Source organism: Staurois parvus, unplaced genomic scaffold (genome assembly GCF_062004578.1).
Source record: "Staurois parvus isolate SC_StPar_1 unplaced genomic scaffold, SC_StPar_1.0 ptg000011l, whole genome shotgun sequence".
Lineage (NCBI taxonomy): Eukaryota > Metazoa > Chordata > Amphibia > Anura > Ranidae > Staurois > Staurois parvus.
The window spans coordinates 9,193,549-9,209,006 of NW_028317807.1; the positions used below are offsets into that span (position 1 = coordinate 9,193,549).

The 15,458-nt window shown below is 41.4% G+C and overlaps 1 protein-coding gene across 1 annotated transcript in view; it reads left to right on the forward strand.

Moving 5' to 3' along the window:
• The window catches only part of CARF (calcium responsive transcription factor), a 134,384-nt gene that overhangs the window by 83,992 nt on the left and 34,934 nt on the right, over positions 1-15,458 (forward strand). Inside the window, exons 6-7 of the mRNA XM_089670569.1 lie at positions 3,560-3,644; positions 9,652-9,841. Coding sequence (XP_089526695.1) covers positions 3,560-3,644; positions 9,652-9,841 — 275 coding nt within the window. The remainder of the gene's footprint in view (positions 1-3,559; positions 3,645-9,651; positions 9,842-15,458) is intronic.

Here is a 15,458-nt window from a genome sequence, read left to right on the forward strand (position 1 = left end):
CCAGAACACACATATGAGGCCACAGTTGCATTTCTGAAGAACAGGGTGAAAGTGATTCAGTGGCCAAGTATGTCTCCTGATCTTAACCCAATCAAACACCTATGGGGAATTGTGAAGAGACAAGTTGCATCACTCTACATCCAGCATCCAGGCTCTAAAAGAGGTCGATCTTTAAGAATGGAAAAAGATCAATGTTGCAATATGTCGGCAACTTGTTCATTCCATGCCTAGAAGACTAGGTGCTGTCCTTACAGGTCATGGTGTATGAGGTCATACAAAATACTAGATGGAGTAGTTATTGTTGTGGGGTTTATTCATTTTTGCATCAACTAATTTGAGTAAAACTGAAGATTTTGTAATCTAAGTGATATTATTAACCTTACTTTCAAGTAATGAGCTAAACAAATGTTCTATAAAACTCAGTTTTGTCAAAATTTTGGAAATTGCTCTTGTGTTCATCAAGATATTGATTAAACTCTTACTTTTCAAAAGGGGTGTACTAATTTATGCTGAGCACTGTATGTGTGTAGGTGCACTGCTTTAAAAAAAATAGTAATTTTTTATGGCGGGGTGATGTTTTGGTGCATTGGCAGCCCATTCTTTTAAATGGGCTGCCTTAATGCAACACAACTGGAAGTCTAGTTGTGGATGGGTCCTTAACCCCTTCCAACCCAGCCTATTGTACGATGACGGCCAACCACAATCCCTATTATCCCGGGAGAACGGCCTCCCAGGATCGCACCTCACGCTCACCCCACGGGTTACACTCTGGCACGATCTGTCACTGCTGTGTCCACTGGATATGGCCAATGACAGATCACTGCACCAGCCTGCTGCCAGTGTCATGTGATCGCTGTGACCAATCACAGCAGATCACACGACAGTTGTAAACAATAAATGGTTTCCTTTCATGCCATTCATTGCTTAAAACTGTGCTGCTAGCTGTGATTAGTTACAGTGCTCATATGTACAGACTGGGCCAATCACAGCACAAAAACTACTGAATGAATCGGTTTCATTCAGTAAAAATGCTTGCTTATACCAATTAAATTAATTGGTATAAGCAATCCATAATGCCCAGAGTAGTACAATGTTACTATGGTCACATTGTATTGCTCTGGTCACAGGAGTAGAAAAAAAAATCATAAAAAAATATTAAAAATGTAATAAAAATTAAGAAAAAATATTATATGTTTTTAAATCATTGATTTAAAAAAAAATATTATACATACTGTCGCCAGTCCCTGATCACCGCCACACCAGTTATATGCTGACGCTGTACTGCAATGATTGCAGTATGTATAAAAAAAAAAAAGTTAAACTTTTTTTTCATTTCTTCAAAATTGTGACAAAAAAATAGCAACTTCAAAAAACTCATCATGCCTCTTACGATATACCTCAGACTGTCTTCTTTCCGAAAACTAGTCATTTCGGGGCTATTTGTATCGTCCTGGCATTTTTAGGCCTCAAGAAATGAGATAGGCCATCAGTACATCTGGATTTATAGATTTTTAGATATATACCATAGTTTGTGGACTCTATAACTTTTCTACCAACTAAATAATAAATACTGATTTGGGTTATTTTCACCAAAGAAATGTAGCAGAATACATTTTGGCCTAAATTTGTTTAGACAAATTATTGCAAAATTTTATAACAGAAACGAAGAAAAACACATTTTTTGAAAATGTTCTGGCTTTATTTATTTATAGCGCCAAAAAAATAAAAAAAACCCAGTGGTGATTAACTACCACCAAAATAAACTTGTGTGAAAAAAATTATATAGGTACAGTGTTGCATGACCGCGCAATTGTTATTCAAAGTGCAAAGGTGAAATTTGGCCTAGGCTGGAAGGGAGTAAAGTGCCTGGCAGGCAAGTGGTTAAGAATTCCAAGTTCTTAATGCTGTCAATATTACACTTTTTTTAAGTGTGCCTATTACCTTCAGATATAACAGCACTTTAAAGCAACCCTGTCAGGGAGTGTGAAAAGAAATTAGAACAGCAATATTCTGCAAATAATACGTTCTATAGGAGGAAACATAGCAGCCAGGGGACACATGCTAAATAACACATCCAAAAGTGTCAGTTAGTAGTTTCGCTAGGATCTCTTTACCACTTGCCTGCTGAGCACTTTTACCCCCTTCCTGCCCAGGCCAATTTTCAGCTTTCAGCGCTGTTGCACTTTGACAATTGCGCAATTATGCAACACTGTACCCATATGAAATTTGTATTATTTTTTTTCACACAAACAGAGATTTCTTTTGGTGGTATTTAATCACCACTGGGTTTTTTATTTTTTGCACTATAAACGAAAAAAGAGCAAAAAATGAAAAAAAAAATTTTTTTTCTTTGTTTCTATTATAAAATTTTGCAAACAGGTAAATTTTTTCCTTCACTGATGTGCGTTGATGAGGCTGAACTGATGGGTACTGATAGGCTGCACTGATGAGGCGGCACTGGTGGAAATTGATGAGGAGGCACTGATGCTGCTGCACTGATAGGTGCACTGATGGGCACTGCTTGGCGGCACTGATGGGTGGCAGTGCTGGGCACTGATGGGCGCCACTGCTCGGCACTTTTGGGGCGGCACTGATAATCAGTTCTCTGATTGTCAGTGCAGATGTCCTCTGTGACACTTGCCGGTTATCGGCAGTACTTTCTTCATGCTGTGACAGTGTGAGGAAAGTGCTGCTGATAGCCGGCAACTGTATTTACTTTGTAATCAACTGTGTCATTGGACACAGCTGATCATGTGGTAAAAGGCCGCTGTGATTGGCCTTTTATCCTGTCATGTGATCAACTGTGTCCGTAGGACACAGCGATCACAGACCAGCACCAGGTGAGCATTGCTGAGGTGCACAGGGGGGCGTTCTGGGAGGATGTCATATGACGCCCTCCCAGAACTGGACAACCGTGCTGTAGCCATCATTTGGCTATAGCCTGGTTGTCAAGTGGTTAAAGAGCAAAGTTTTAGTACACTGTCCACTGGACAGGTAAATATAAAGCCACTAACTATGGGGACAATGGTGCGTGCCCAATCCCGAGCCCCGCTGTATGCGTCTGCAAGACATGTAGATCCATGGTCCCGCTCTTTCCTCATTGGCTCACTGGCTGTTATTGATAGCAGCGGGAGCCAATGGCTCCTGCTGCTGTCTCAGCCAATGAGGAGAGAGAAATCCGGGACATCCGAGGCTCTCGTGTACATCGCTGGATTGAGAGGGGGCTGTGGGGGGGGAGCAGCACACAGAAGGTTTTTTACCTTCATGCATAGAATGCATGAAGTTAAAATACCTTCAGCCTTTACAACCACTTAAAAATGTCCCTTTTTTATTTGTTCCACTGATTTTGTTTATTTAATAGAACACCAATTCCTTTACAGTATATTCAAATATTTTTTTCCAAATAGATACTGCATATGACCATATAGAGTACAGAATGGCTAAAACTCTAAAATGTATGTACTTGTCTCTTCTAACTGGATAAAATTCTTAATAATTTTACTATTGTGTAAACCTATTAAGAGGTTTTGTTTTTAATCTTTTGAACTGTCCTTTGTAGATGGACTGTTGAATCCTTTCAGAAACCTCTTCAACCTCTTCCTCCTAACATTCCTGTTTGGGCCCGTCGTCTCAGGAGCTGTGAGGTGAGATAAATTCAATCATGCCACACCACACCATACCTTCAATTGTAATTTTGGATATAAACTCAGTGAAGACCAACACAGTACAGTTTAATGACTTATCAACCTCAATTTCTGAATTTCATTATGTTCTTCAAAGATTTGGGCTCAGATTCTAGTGTCTTACGGTTAGTAAGTAATGTGTAATCTATATGTGTATATATCTAATGCATACATTTACTGTACATAGTGATGACACATTTCTCAGTGCTTTTAGAAAGCATGCAGTTCATTGTCATCATTTAAAGAATAATATCGGGCAAAATTGTTATTTTTCAATGCAGTGTGGCTGTGCACTGAATGGGTTAAATGCTTGTTTTTGTCTAGGGGCTCAGAAAGCTAAGATATACTTTTTTAATCTGCTGATCCTCCGGGCTCAAGACAGGTCCCCACCGCTCCTGCCCCCCTGCACACTAGCGGTCTTGTGAATGGGCTGTTCCTGATGTCACGCCCATAGACCAACTCGGGATATAAGGATGGCAGGAACAGTCCACTACTGGACGTGGGGGAGCGCAGTTTTCTTACCTGAACCCGATCTGATCTAGTGATGTGCACAAAAGCAGCTGATCTTGCTGCTGTCACCCTCCTCACAGCAGTTTGATAGCAGTGGGAGCCCTTGGCCGCTCTGTGTCAATACACGCAGACAGGGCAGCTTGAGAGTGAGCCCGCATGGGTGCCCTCATGGAAAGTGGGCACTCAAAGAGGAGGATCCAGGAGCGTGGCAGAGGACCCCAGAGGAGGGGGATCAGGACTACTCTGTGCAAAACCATTGCATAAAAAAGGTAAGTATACTATGTTTGTTAATTTAATACATTTTAAAAAAAGATGAAGGTTTAATGTTATTTTAAAGTAGCTAATGGCATATCTCATACTGGGTTCGTGTGAAGAAAGTCACTTAGCAAACTAATGTAAGGTAAAACCACATTTCAACAGAGAAGAATATTTCTTTAAGTGATTGTAAAGATTAAATATTTTTTTAATAATAAAGATATTATACCTGTTCTGTACAATGGTTTTACACAGAACAGCCGCAAACCTCCTCTTCTAGGGTCCCCAGTTGGCACTCTTGCCTCATCTTTCCTTCCAAGTGCTCCCATATTAATCCGCTTGCTATGGGGCACTTTTGCAGGTTAGATCCCGAGCCGGGCTGCATCTCTTGATGCACAGGTTGTCTCAATCTCGTCTCTCCCTATCCCTTCTCTCAGAATTTGATTGGCACCAGTAGAATCCAATAGCTCCCGCTGCTGCCTCCATGTTCTGTGAGAAGAAAGCAACACCCCTGCATTCGGGCACAGCATTCGATCAAGTTTGGGCTTGGGTAAGTATTTTGGGGGGTGCTGTGGGAGAACTGATTATGGAAGGGTTTTCTTTACCTTAAAGTGGTTGTAAAGGCTCAAGGTTTTTTACCATTCTATGCATGAAGGTAAAAAAACCTTCTGTGTGCAGCAGCCCCCCCAGCCTCCATCTAAGCCCCCTCTCGATCCAGAGATGTGCACTGGAGTCTCAGCTATCCCGGGACTTTTTCCCCTAATTGGCTGAGACAGGAGTGGGAGCCATTGGCTCCCATTGCTGTCAATCACAGCCAGTGAGCCAATGAGAAGAGAGGGGACGGGGCTGAGCCACAGCTCCATGTGTGAATGGTCACAGAGCAGCGGGTGGGGAGTGCGCATGCTCAGGTGCCCCCATAGCAAGCTGCTTGCTGTGGTGGCACCCGACAGAGGGGAGGGGCCAGGAGCGCCAGCGGGGGACCCGAGAAGAGGAGGATCTGGGCTGCTCTGTGCAAAACCACTGCACACAGCAGGTAGGTAAAGACATGTTTGGGGTTTTTTTTTTTTTATTTTTTTTATTTAAGCCTCTAGAATCACTTTAATGCACAGAATGTAAAATATGTTATATATTTAAAATGTTATAGTGTCCACAATGTTTTCCACTGATATAACCACCCTGTGACGTAAACCTCAATCAAATAAACAATAAAATGTTTTTTAAAAAATCAACCTGTGAGCTGGAAATTTTCTCTTAAAGTAACAAAACGTGCCACTATTAAACATGAATTTGCATGCTGAAAGCTTTCTCTCTGTGCATACTTATCACATTATAAACATTAATCCTGCATGCTGGAATATCTTTCTTATTGCATATCACCATGCAGGAAATTTACTAAAACTGGTGCACACAGAATCTGTGTGCAGCTCCGCATGGTAACCAATTAGTTTCTAGGTTTTATTGGCAAAGCTTAATTGAACAAGCTGAATTTAAAAGCTGATTGGCTACTCTGTGTGCTCCAGTTTTAGTAAATCTCATCCCTAAGTGTACAGTAAAATGAAAGAATATATATTCAAAACAGTCCACTTAGGCAACTTTTACACTGATCTAATTTTCTTCCGCTTTTGCATTAAAAAAAGCGTAAAAAAAAAAAGGTGTGACCATGTACTCTTCACACTGATCCTTTGCGGGTCTGGTGCATTTTTTTTAAATCCTACTTGCTGCATTTTTGGTGCAGGTTTTGTGCTGTAAAAAAAAAAAAATATCGCACCAAAAACGCACCTCCCCAATGAAATCAACGGAAAACACTGCATCAAAAACATACCCACATTGCTTTTTTATGCAGTTTTTGATTTACATGCCCTGTAACAAAATGCACCACAAACACAGTAAAAACCCTTTTGCTATGAATCAGTGTGAAAGTAGCCTTACTGTATATATTAGTGCCTTGTGCTCCACACCATCAAATTGTATTCTGTCATTGTGTCCTTTGATTTTCACACCATGTGCTCACCTTGTGTTTTTGACCTATACAGCAGATGTAGTATATCTAGAATGCACCTTCCTCTTTAAGGGGCTTGTCCACAATCTCCTGGCGGGATCCCATGCCTACACAACTCTTTTTCCTTATTCCTAATGTTTTTATTTATATATACTCTTCACATGCCCATACAAACCTTCTCTTTCATATATAATGCCACGCTCTATATTTCTAAGAAAAGTGTTCAAGAAAAAGATAATAAAACTATCCATGCTTTACTGTAAGGTATATACCACTTTTATTAAAAGATTGCAATGCCACTCACTATTTTGTGTGCACTTAAAACTGGTGCACCACTGATTATACACATATATGCTGCCACTGTACTCTGAACAAACAGCTCCTACTTCCCGTCCAGAATGTGCTGAAGTCAATGGCTTTGCCTCTTCGCATTGCATCACTGCACATGGTGAGCCAGTGACGTCAGCACATTCCGGACCGGAAGTTAGGACTGTTAGTACAGAGCACAACCGCATAGTTACATGTCTTAGGGGGACAGCATATATTTTTATCTTTTAATAAAAACGGTATATATCTTACAGTAAAGCACTATGATGATTATATTACAGTGCATCCAGAAAGTATTCACAGCGCTTAACTTTTGCCACATTTTGTTATGTTACAGCCTTTTTCAAAATAGATTAGATTCATTTTTTTCCCCCAATATTCCTAAATTGATTAAATTCATTTTTTTCTCAACATTCTACAAGCAATACCCCATAACTACAATGTGGAAAAAGTTAGTTTTGAAATTTTTGCAATTTACTAAAAATAAAAAACAAAAAAAAAATCACATGTACCTAAGTATTCACAGCCTTTGCTCAATACTTTGCTGAAACACCTTTAGCACCAATTACAGCCTTGAGTTGTTTTGAGTATGATGCTACAAGCTTGGCACACCTATTTTTGGGCAATTTCTCCCATTCTTTGCAGTACCTCTCAGGCGCCATCAGGTTGGATGGGGAGCATCGGTGCACAGCCATTTTCAGATCTCTCCAGAGATGTTCAATCGAGTTCAAATCTGGGCTCTGACTGGACAACTCCAGGACATTCACAGATTTGTCCCGTAGCCACCCCTTTGTTATATGGGCTGTGTGCTTAGGGTTGTTGTCCTGTTGAAAGATGAACCGTTGCCACAGTCTAAGGTCCAGAGCGCTCTGGAACAGGTTTTTATCAAATATGTCTCTGTACATTGCTGCATTCATCTTTCCTTTGATCCTGACTACTCTCCCAGTTCCTGCCGCTGAAAAACATCCGCACATCATGATGCTGCCACCACTATGCTTCACTGTAGGGATGGTATTGGCCAGGTGATGAGCGGTGCCTGGTTTCCTCCAGACAAGATGCTTGGCATTCAGGCCAAAGAGTTCAATCTTTGATTCATCGGACCAGAGAGTTTTGTTTCTCATGGTCTGAGAGTCTCTCAGGTACCTTTTGGCAAACTCCAGGCAGGCTGCCATTTGCCTTTTTACTGAGGAGTGGCTTCTGTCTGGCCACTCTACCGTACAAGCCTGATTGGTGGAGTGCTGCAGAAATGGTTGTTCTTCTGGAAGGTTCTCATCTCTCCACAGAGAAACGCTGGAGATCTTTCGGAGTGACAATCAGATGCTTGGTTACCTCCCTGGCTAAGACCCTTCTCCCTTGATCGCTCATTTTGGCCAGGAGCCTGCTCTGGGAAGATTCCTGGTGGTTCCAAACTTCTTCCATTTCCAGATGATGGAGGCCACTGTGCTCATTGGGACATTCAATGCTGCAGAAATATTTCTGTACCCTTCTCCAGATCTGTGGCTTGATACAATCCTGTCTCAGAGGTCTACAGACAATTCCTTGGACTTTAAGGTGTGGTTTGTGCTCTGACATGCACTGTTAACTGTGGGACCTTATATAGACAGGTTTATGCCTTTCCTAATCATGTCCAATCAACTGAATTTCCCACAAGTGGACTCCTATCAAGTTGTGGAAACATCTCAAGGATGATCAGTGGGAACAGGATGCACCAGAGCTCAATTTTGAGTGTCATGGCAAAGTCTATGAATACTTATGTGCATGTGTTTTTTTTTTTTCTTTTTAATAAATTACAAATATTTCAAATGAACTTTTTTCATGTTGTCGTTATGGGGTATTGTTTGTAGAATGTTGAGGAAAAAAATTAATTTAATCTATTTTGGAATAAGGCTGTAACATAACAAAATGTGGCAAACGTTAAGTGCTGTGAATACTTTCTGGATGCACTGTATATTTTTCTTGAGCACTTTTTGAGGAATAGAAAGTTTTGTATGGTCATATGAAGAGGAGTATATATAAAAAAAACATTGAGAATAAGGAAAAGTGTGGAGGCAGGGAGTCCTGACAGCCGATTGGGGATGTGGGAGATTGAGAGTAAACAGGGGAAGGCTCATTCTAGACCCATTGCATCTATAGGTTAAGAACAAAACGTGAGCACATGTGGAAGGACACCTAGGAGAACACAATCATTCTCTCCCTTCATTTGGACCTGGGGCTAGTGGAAAACATTGATAAAACCTTTGCATTGCACAGCAGATGCACTGATCTTACATGCAATGCTCTGCAGGCTTTGGTGCAAAAAAGTAGTAAATGCACATTGATCATAAGATCAGTTTTGCTGTATTTGTAACTTTTTGGAAAATATGCAATAAACCTTTAAAGGGACGTTCAGCACTCACACTAAGATTTGTATTTATTAATAATTTAGGCTTAGACAATGCTGTGAAGCTTGCCGAAGACATTGCTCTTATCCAAACTGAAACCCATGTAAACAAACACGAAAAAATATAAGCACATAATTTCTGACAATGCCAAGGAAACCTGTACTGATGTAAGTATGGGTGCTTTTGCTGACCTTGTTGTAAGAATACTAGTTACCTGGCTATCTCTGGATTCAATGCATTCACTGACCTGGAACAAGCACACAGATTAGAAAGTCAGTGCATCAGAACTAATTGAAATACTTGTTCTAGATACAGTAAGCGCCTCAAAAAATACTGAATATATTAGATCAACTTGAGAGCCAGGCAGTGCTATCTGTTACCACCATAATTATGATATTGGTGATCAGACAAGTTGGATTTACTTTGATTATGACAAGCTAACCAATAACAAAAACTGAATATTTTGGTTTGTAAGCATTCTTTATTATATTTACAGAAAATTGGAGACTCTTACCGTGGTTACTGTTTGAGCGAGGCTGAGCTCATGAACATTTTAGGCCTTCATAAGCAGCAAACAATGAGTGTTTGGGGAACACGCCAATCACCAAGCCCAGCTAAACCTGCCACTCGCTTAATGTGGAAATCACAATATGTTCCTTATGATGGAATCCCTTTTGTAAATGCAGGTAAACCATTATATTATGATTCAGGTATAATAATTCCTGTCTCTATATTTTAATGCTTGTACATACAGTCATGGCCGAAATTGTTGGCACCCTTGATATTTTTCCTGAAAATCAAGTATTTCACACAAAAAAGGTATTGCATTAACACATGTTTTGCTATACACATGTTTATTCCCTTTGTATGTATTGGAACAAATATAAAACAGAGGCAGAAAAGCAAATATGACATAATGTCACACAAAACCCCAAAAATGGGCTGGACAAAAGTATTGGCACCCTTAACTTAATATTTGGTTGCACACCCTTTGGAAAACATAACTGAAATCAGTCGCTTCCTATAACCATCAATAAGCTTCTGACACCTCTCACCCGGAATTTTGGACCACTCTTCCTTTGCAAACAGCTCCAGGTCTCTCTTATTGGAAGGACACCTTTTCCCAACAGCAATTTTAAGATCTCTCCACAGGTGTTCAATGGGATTTAGATCTGGGCTCATTGCTGGCCACTTCAGAACTCTCCAGCGCTTCTTTGCCATCCATTTCTGAGTGCTTTTTGACGTATGTTTGGGGTCATTGTCCTGCTGGAAGACCCAGGATCTTGGACGCAAACCCAGCTTTCTGACACTGGGCCCTACAGTGCGACCCAAAATCCTTTGGTAATCCTCAGATTTCATGATGCCTTGCACACAGTCAAGGCACCCAGTGCCAGAGGCAGCAAAACAACCCCAAAACATCATTGAACCTCCACCATATTTTACCGTAGGTACTGTGTTTTGTTCTTTGTAGGCCTCATTCCGTTTTCGGTAAACAGTAGAATGATGTGCTTTACCGAAAAGCTCTATCTTGGTCTCATCTGTCCACAAGACGTTTTCCCAGAAGGCTTTTGGCTTACTCAAGTACATTTTGGCAAACTGTAGTCTTGCTTTTTTATGTCTCTGTGTCAGCAGTGGGGTCCTCCTGGGTCTCCTGCCATAGCGTTTCATTTCATTTAAATGTCGACGGATAGTTCGCGCTGACACTGATGCTCCCTGAGCCTGCAGGACAGCTTGAATGTCTTTGGAACATGTTTGGGGCTGCTTATCCACCATCCGGACTATTCTGCGTTGCAATCTTTCATCAATTTTCCTCATCCGTCCACGACCAGGGAGATTAGCTACAGTGCCATGGGTTGCAAACTTCTTGATAATGTTGCGCACTGTGGACAAAGGCAAATCTAGTTCTCTGGAGATGGACTTGTAACCTTGAGATTGTTGATATTTTGCCACAATTTTGGTTCTCAGGTCCTCAGACAGTTCTCGTCTCCTCTTTCTGTTGTCCATGCTTAGTGTGGCACAGACAGACACACAATGCAAAGGTTAAGTGAACGTCTCTCCTTTTTATCTGCTTTCAGGTGTGATTTCTATATTGCCCACACCTGTTACTTGCCCCAGGTGAGTTTACAGGAGCATCACATGCTTGTAACATTCTTATTTATCCGCAGTTGTGAAAGGGTGCCAATACTTTTGTCCAGCCCATTTTTGGAGGTTTGTGTGACATTATGTCGAATTTGCTTTCTTTCCTCCCTTTTTTTGTTTTGTCCCAATACACACAAAGGGAATAAACATGTGTATAGCAAAACATGTGTTAATGCAATACGTTTCGTGAGAAATACATGATTTCCTGGAGAAATATCAAGGGTGCCAACAATTTCGGCCATGACTGTAACTGTTGTGATGAGACATGGTAATAAATTACATACAGGAGTGTATTTAACGAATGCATACCTTCCACTGTAGCTCATAACCCTCTTGTGGGTTTTTTGGATAATCAAGTTCATAATCATTTTTCAAGTAGCTGCTCAATTAGAAAAATAATGCACTTAAACTAAACTGGAAGGTAAATTGCTAAATACATACAGTAAATATATATATTTAACCTTTTACCTGAACAAATATTTATCCTGTCCGTTTTGTGTGGGTATATCCCTACTTATACTGAATAGGAAGAAGAGGGACAGAGTTAATCAAAGAGATATAGTGTTGTAGAAGTTTTGAAAACGTTTGCTTTGAAAAAAATAGATACAAATTATGGACATTTATAAAGGATTAGAGTAGGTTGCTCATAACCAGTTAATATCAGGCTGTGGCATGCGACCCCTTTAATGACAGATATGTTGTTTTTTGGTTAGTGGAGGTTCATAAAGTGGTTTGATACATTTTTGTAATAATAAAATATTTTATTATACTCTTTATGGTTCAGGAGTTCCAGTTTTGCCCTATTTTTTCAGCCTGAGGATCACTGGAATGTCCTCCATGTCAATCCTGTGAAACAGACAAGGAAGGTGTTTCAAAGGAGGAAAGGCACATATCAGGATGTACTGATCTCACAAAGCCAATAGAGCATCCACTGCTTCTGCTAGAGGATGTCTGCCCCTGGAGACAAACCTATCCAGTTAGTTGTTGAAACTGGTGGCCAGAAGGTCTACATTCAGCTGAGGACGGCCGGCCTGCCTGCCTGCCTGATAGTTGTCTAGCGGAGTTTTGCTCAGGATAGAATCTACTCAACCATTCTTGTCGCAGTGAGAATTCAGGTTATCTCCTAATGATTGATGTATGCAGGTGCCATGGCAATGTCAGAATTGTTCGTGATAAGGTAATCCTCCAGCTGGGTGGTCCATTGCTGTAGGGACAGCTAAATCTTGGGAGACAGGATTTCTTCTGTGTAAGTTACCTGCACTGGTAGGGTGCTCTGTATTCCTCTCCAGCACTGCAGGCTGAGGACCTTCCAAAAGATGGGAAAGAGAGACTCCAGAGAAGGATTCCTGAACCACCATGGGTTGACCAGGGATGACCTGCTCCTCGGTGTCTACTTGGTTGACTTGTCCCACAACAATTGAATAGGTTTGGGTTCTGGAGTGAAACTAGGCAAATTAGACCATCAGCCCCAAGACTTTGCTGAACTCCTATATTGGAGAGTTGTGAGTTTGTAATTTCCCCTGCAGAAGAAAAACTCTGGCTTTAGAATTTGTCTAGGATTAGACCCAGATATTCCAAGCAGTGAGTCGATTCCAGCACTAATAGCTGAACGTTCAGAATCCGCCTGAATCTCTGCAAAGTCTGCACACTCAGGGCTACGTTGTTTGCCAGAACCTGCACCAACTGTTCCCTCAGTAGGAGGTTATTCAATTGAGCACATAACAATGTTTGTACTGGGACCAGCATCTTGGTGAATGCTTAAAGTGCAAAAGATAGACCGAATGACAGGGCCACATACTGGAAATGCAGAGGGCCCACAGCAAAGTGTAGGAAATGCTAGTTGTCTGGAAAAGTACGGACATGTAGGTACACGTCTTGGATGCCCACCAATGCCAGGAAGCCCCCTGATCTCAAATGTAAAAACATTTAGAACCTTCAGATCAAAGGTGCGGTGAATGCCCCCTGTTGGCTTGGGAATCATAGGAGTAAAACTCTTTGTTCTGCCACTGGAACTAGGACAATGGGAGATCTAATAATCTGTGCAGTGACACAGGAAAGTTGGAAGTGATCAAGTGGGGAGGGGGCTGGGAACAAAACTCCAGCTTGTAGCCCTTGGAAACCACTTCCCACACATAAGCATCCATGGTGCAGCTTGTACAAGTGTCCACAAAGGCTAACAGATGACCCCCCCCCCCCCCGTACTTAGGAAAGGGGGGTCATACTGTTCTGCAAGCAAAAGAGGCAGGCTTGGAAGACCTGGAGTTCCAAGGCTTGGGGCTAAATTGGGAACAAGGCTTGAGACAGGAGTGTGAGGCCCCAGAGAGGGGTGGACCTTCCCAAGCGGAGCCTTAGGCTCCTCAGCAATTGTTGTTAAGTTGTTACTCCACCTGGAGAGTTCAATACTGGTTCTAATGTAGATCTGTGAAGTTCCTGTTTTGGTGCCCCTAAATCGCATTGGCTGGTTTATATGACTTTTTTTTTTTTATTAACAATCAAAATTATCTTGGACTCTTTATGATTTTGGTCTGGCACATCTTTCTTTACATCTATGATGCTTAGGCTTTTTTTTTAGCTGAGAAAAATTAGTACTCTTGCCACCTGTTGTGTCCTTGATGAGAGCATCCAGAGCAATCCTGAAGAGGCAGTGCAGCTTACACCCCATGCAGAGTAGGTGCGTTTTACAGACAGACTCCACATTCCAACACTTTAAACAAAATGTCCTCTACATGTCCATTGGAGGTAGACTAATACAGAACCCATCCACACTGTAGCTCAATACTGCAAGCATGCATTGGTAAAAGGTCTTGGTGGTCTTGGGCTCCCTAAAGGACCCTAGACTGGGAACAACAGAAGTGACGGACTGATCCTCTAATCTTAAAGTAGTGTGCACCACATGAGAAACAGTCCAGTTTTGTTTGGGAGGGAAGGCAGAAGTTTGTGATCTTTTAAGGCAGATTCATCCAGTAAGGTCTAGAGGGACTCTGCATCATATTATCAGCAGCTGATGACTCAGAGACCGCTAAAACCTCATGTAGATTAGATATAGAATTTGCAAGAGAAGGCACGAGCAAACATCTGTGCTATTTGGCCCATAAAGTCCTGCACGAACCTCCCTGGATTGAGCAGAGGAAGTGGCTACATCCAACAGAGCTAGAGAAGGCTCAGAAGATGGTAGAGATGAGGGGGTCAGCATCCTTTTTCAAATTAATTGGAAATTTTACTAGTATTAGGAAGGCAGTGTGCCAGTAAACAATAGCAAGCTGTAGTTGTATAGGTTGTTTTAAATTTTTGCACTCATAGTTGTACTGCTAATGGCATGCTTAGCTTATTAATTAATATTATTTTAACTGGTGCACACAGAAAACATCTTTATATTAACATTGATATCAAATTCACTCCCATCCCTACATTTTTACTCCTTAGATCACCCCAATTTCCTGAACCCCCAGACCTTGAATCAGCTAAGATTCCTGAACCTTAAGACCTTAGATCTGCCCTAATTCTTGCACTATATCTCACCTCAGATCAGCCCCAACTGCTACACATTAACATCTCAGATCAGCCCCAATTCCTGCACCTTCACATCTCAGATCAACCCCAATTCCTGCACCTTCAGACCAAGTGGCTGCCCTGCTGATTATTGTACACAGGAGGTCTACAGCTTAGCACGAGTGCTATTCAGAGATTGCTTTGCTGTATCTCAATAAAAGCATTTTCTGATTGGACAAGGTGGATGGGTGGGGTTTCTGACATCATGCTTTCCACCTTGTTAAGTCAGAGAATGCTTCATTGAGAAAACGCAATGCATTCTCTGAATGGTGTCCATGCCCAGCAGTCGACCTCCGGTTTACACAATGCAGCAGGGGAGCCGCTTGGCATGCGACCCAGAAGCTAGTAGAGATCACTGTAGTATGATTGCCTACAACAGTGATTTCCACCTACTTGAGGGATCCCACAGATATGGTATATGCATAGTTACATTGGTCCAAGCTAGACCAATCTAACTATGTAAAAATATCTGTACCTGGAATTGTTCTTTTATATACTATATGAAAACAAACATAAAATGTATTTTAGAAGCTGGAGACTGAACTTGCGATGGTCTGACAACATCTGCTAGAGTACTCAAAGCTGCTCACGGGCAACATCAGAACACATTTAAAT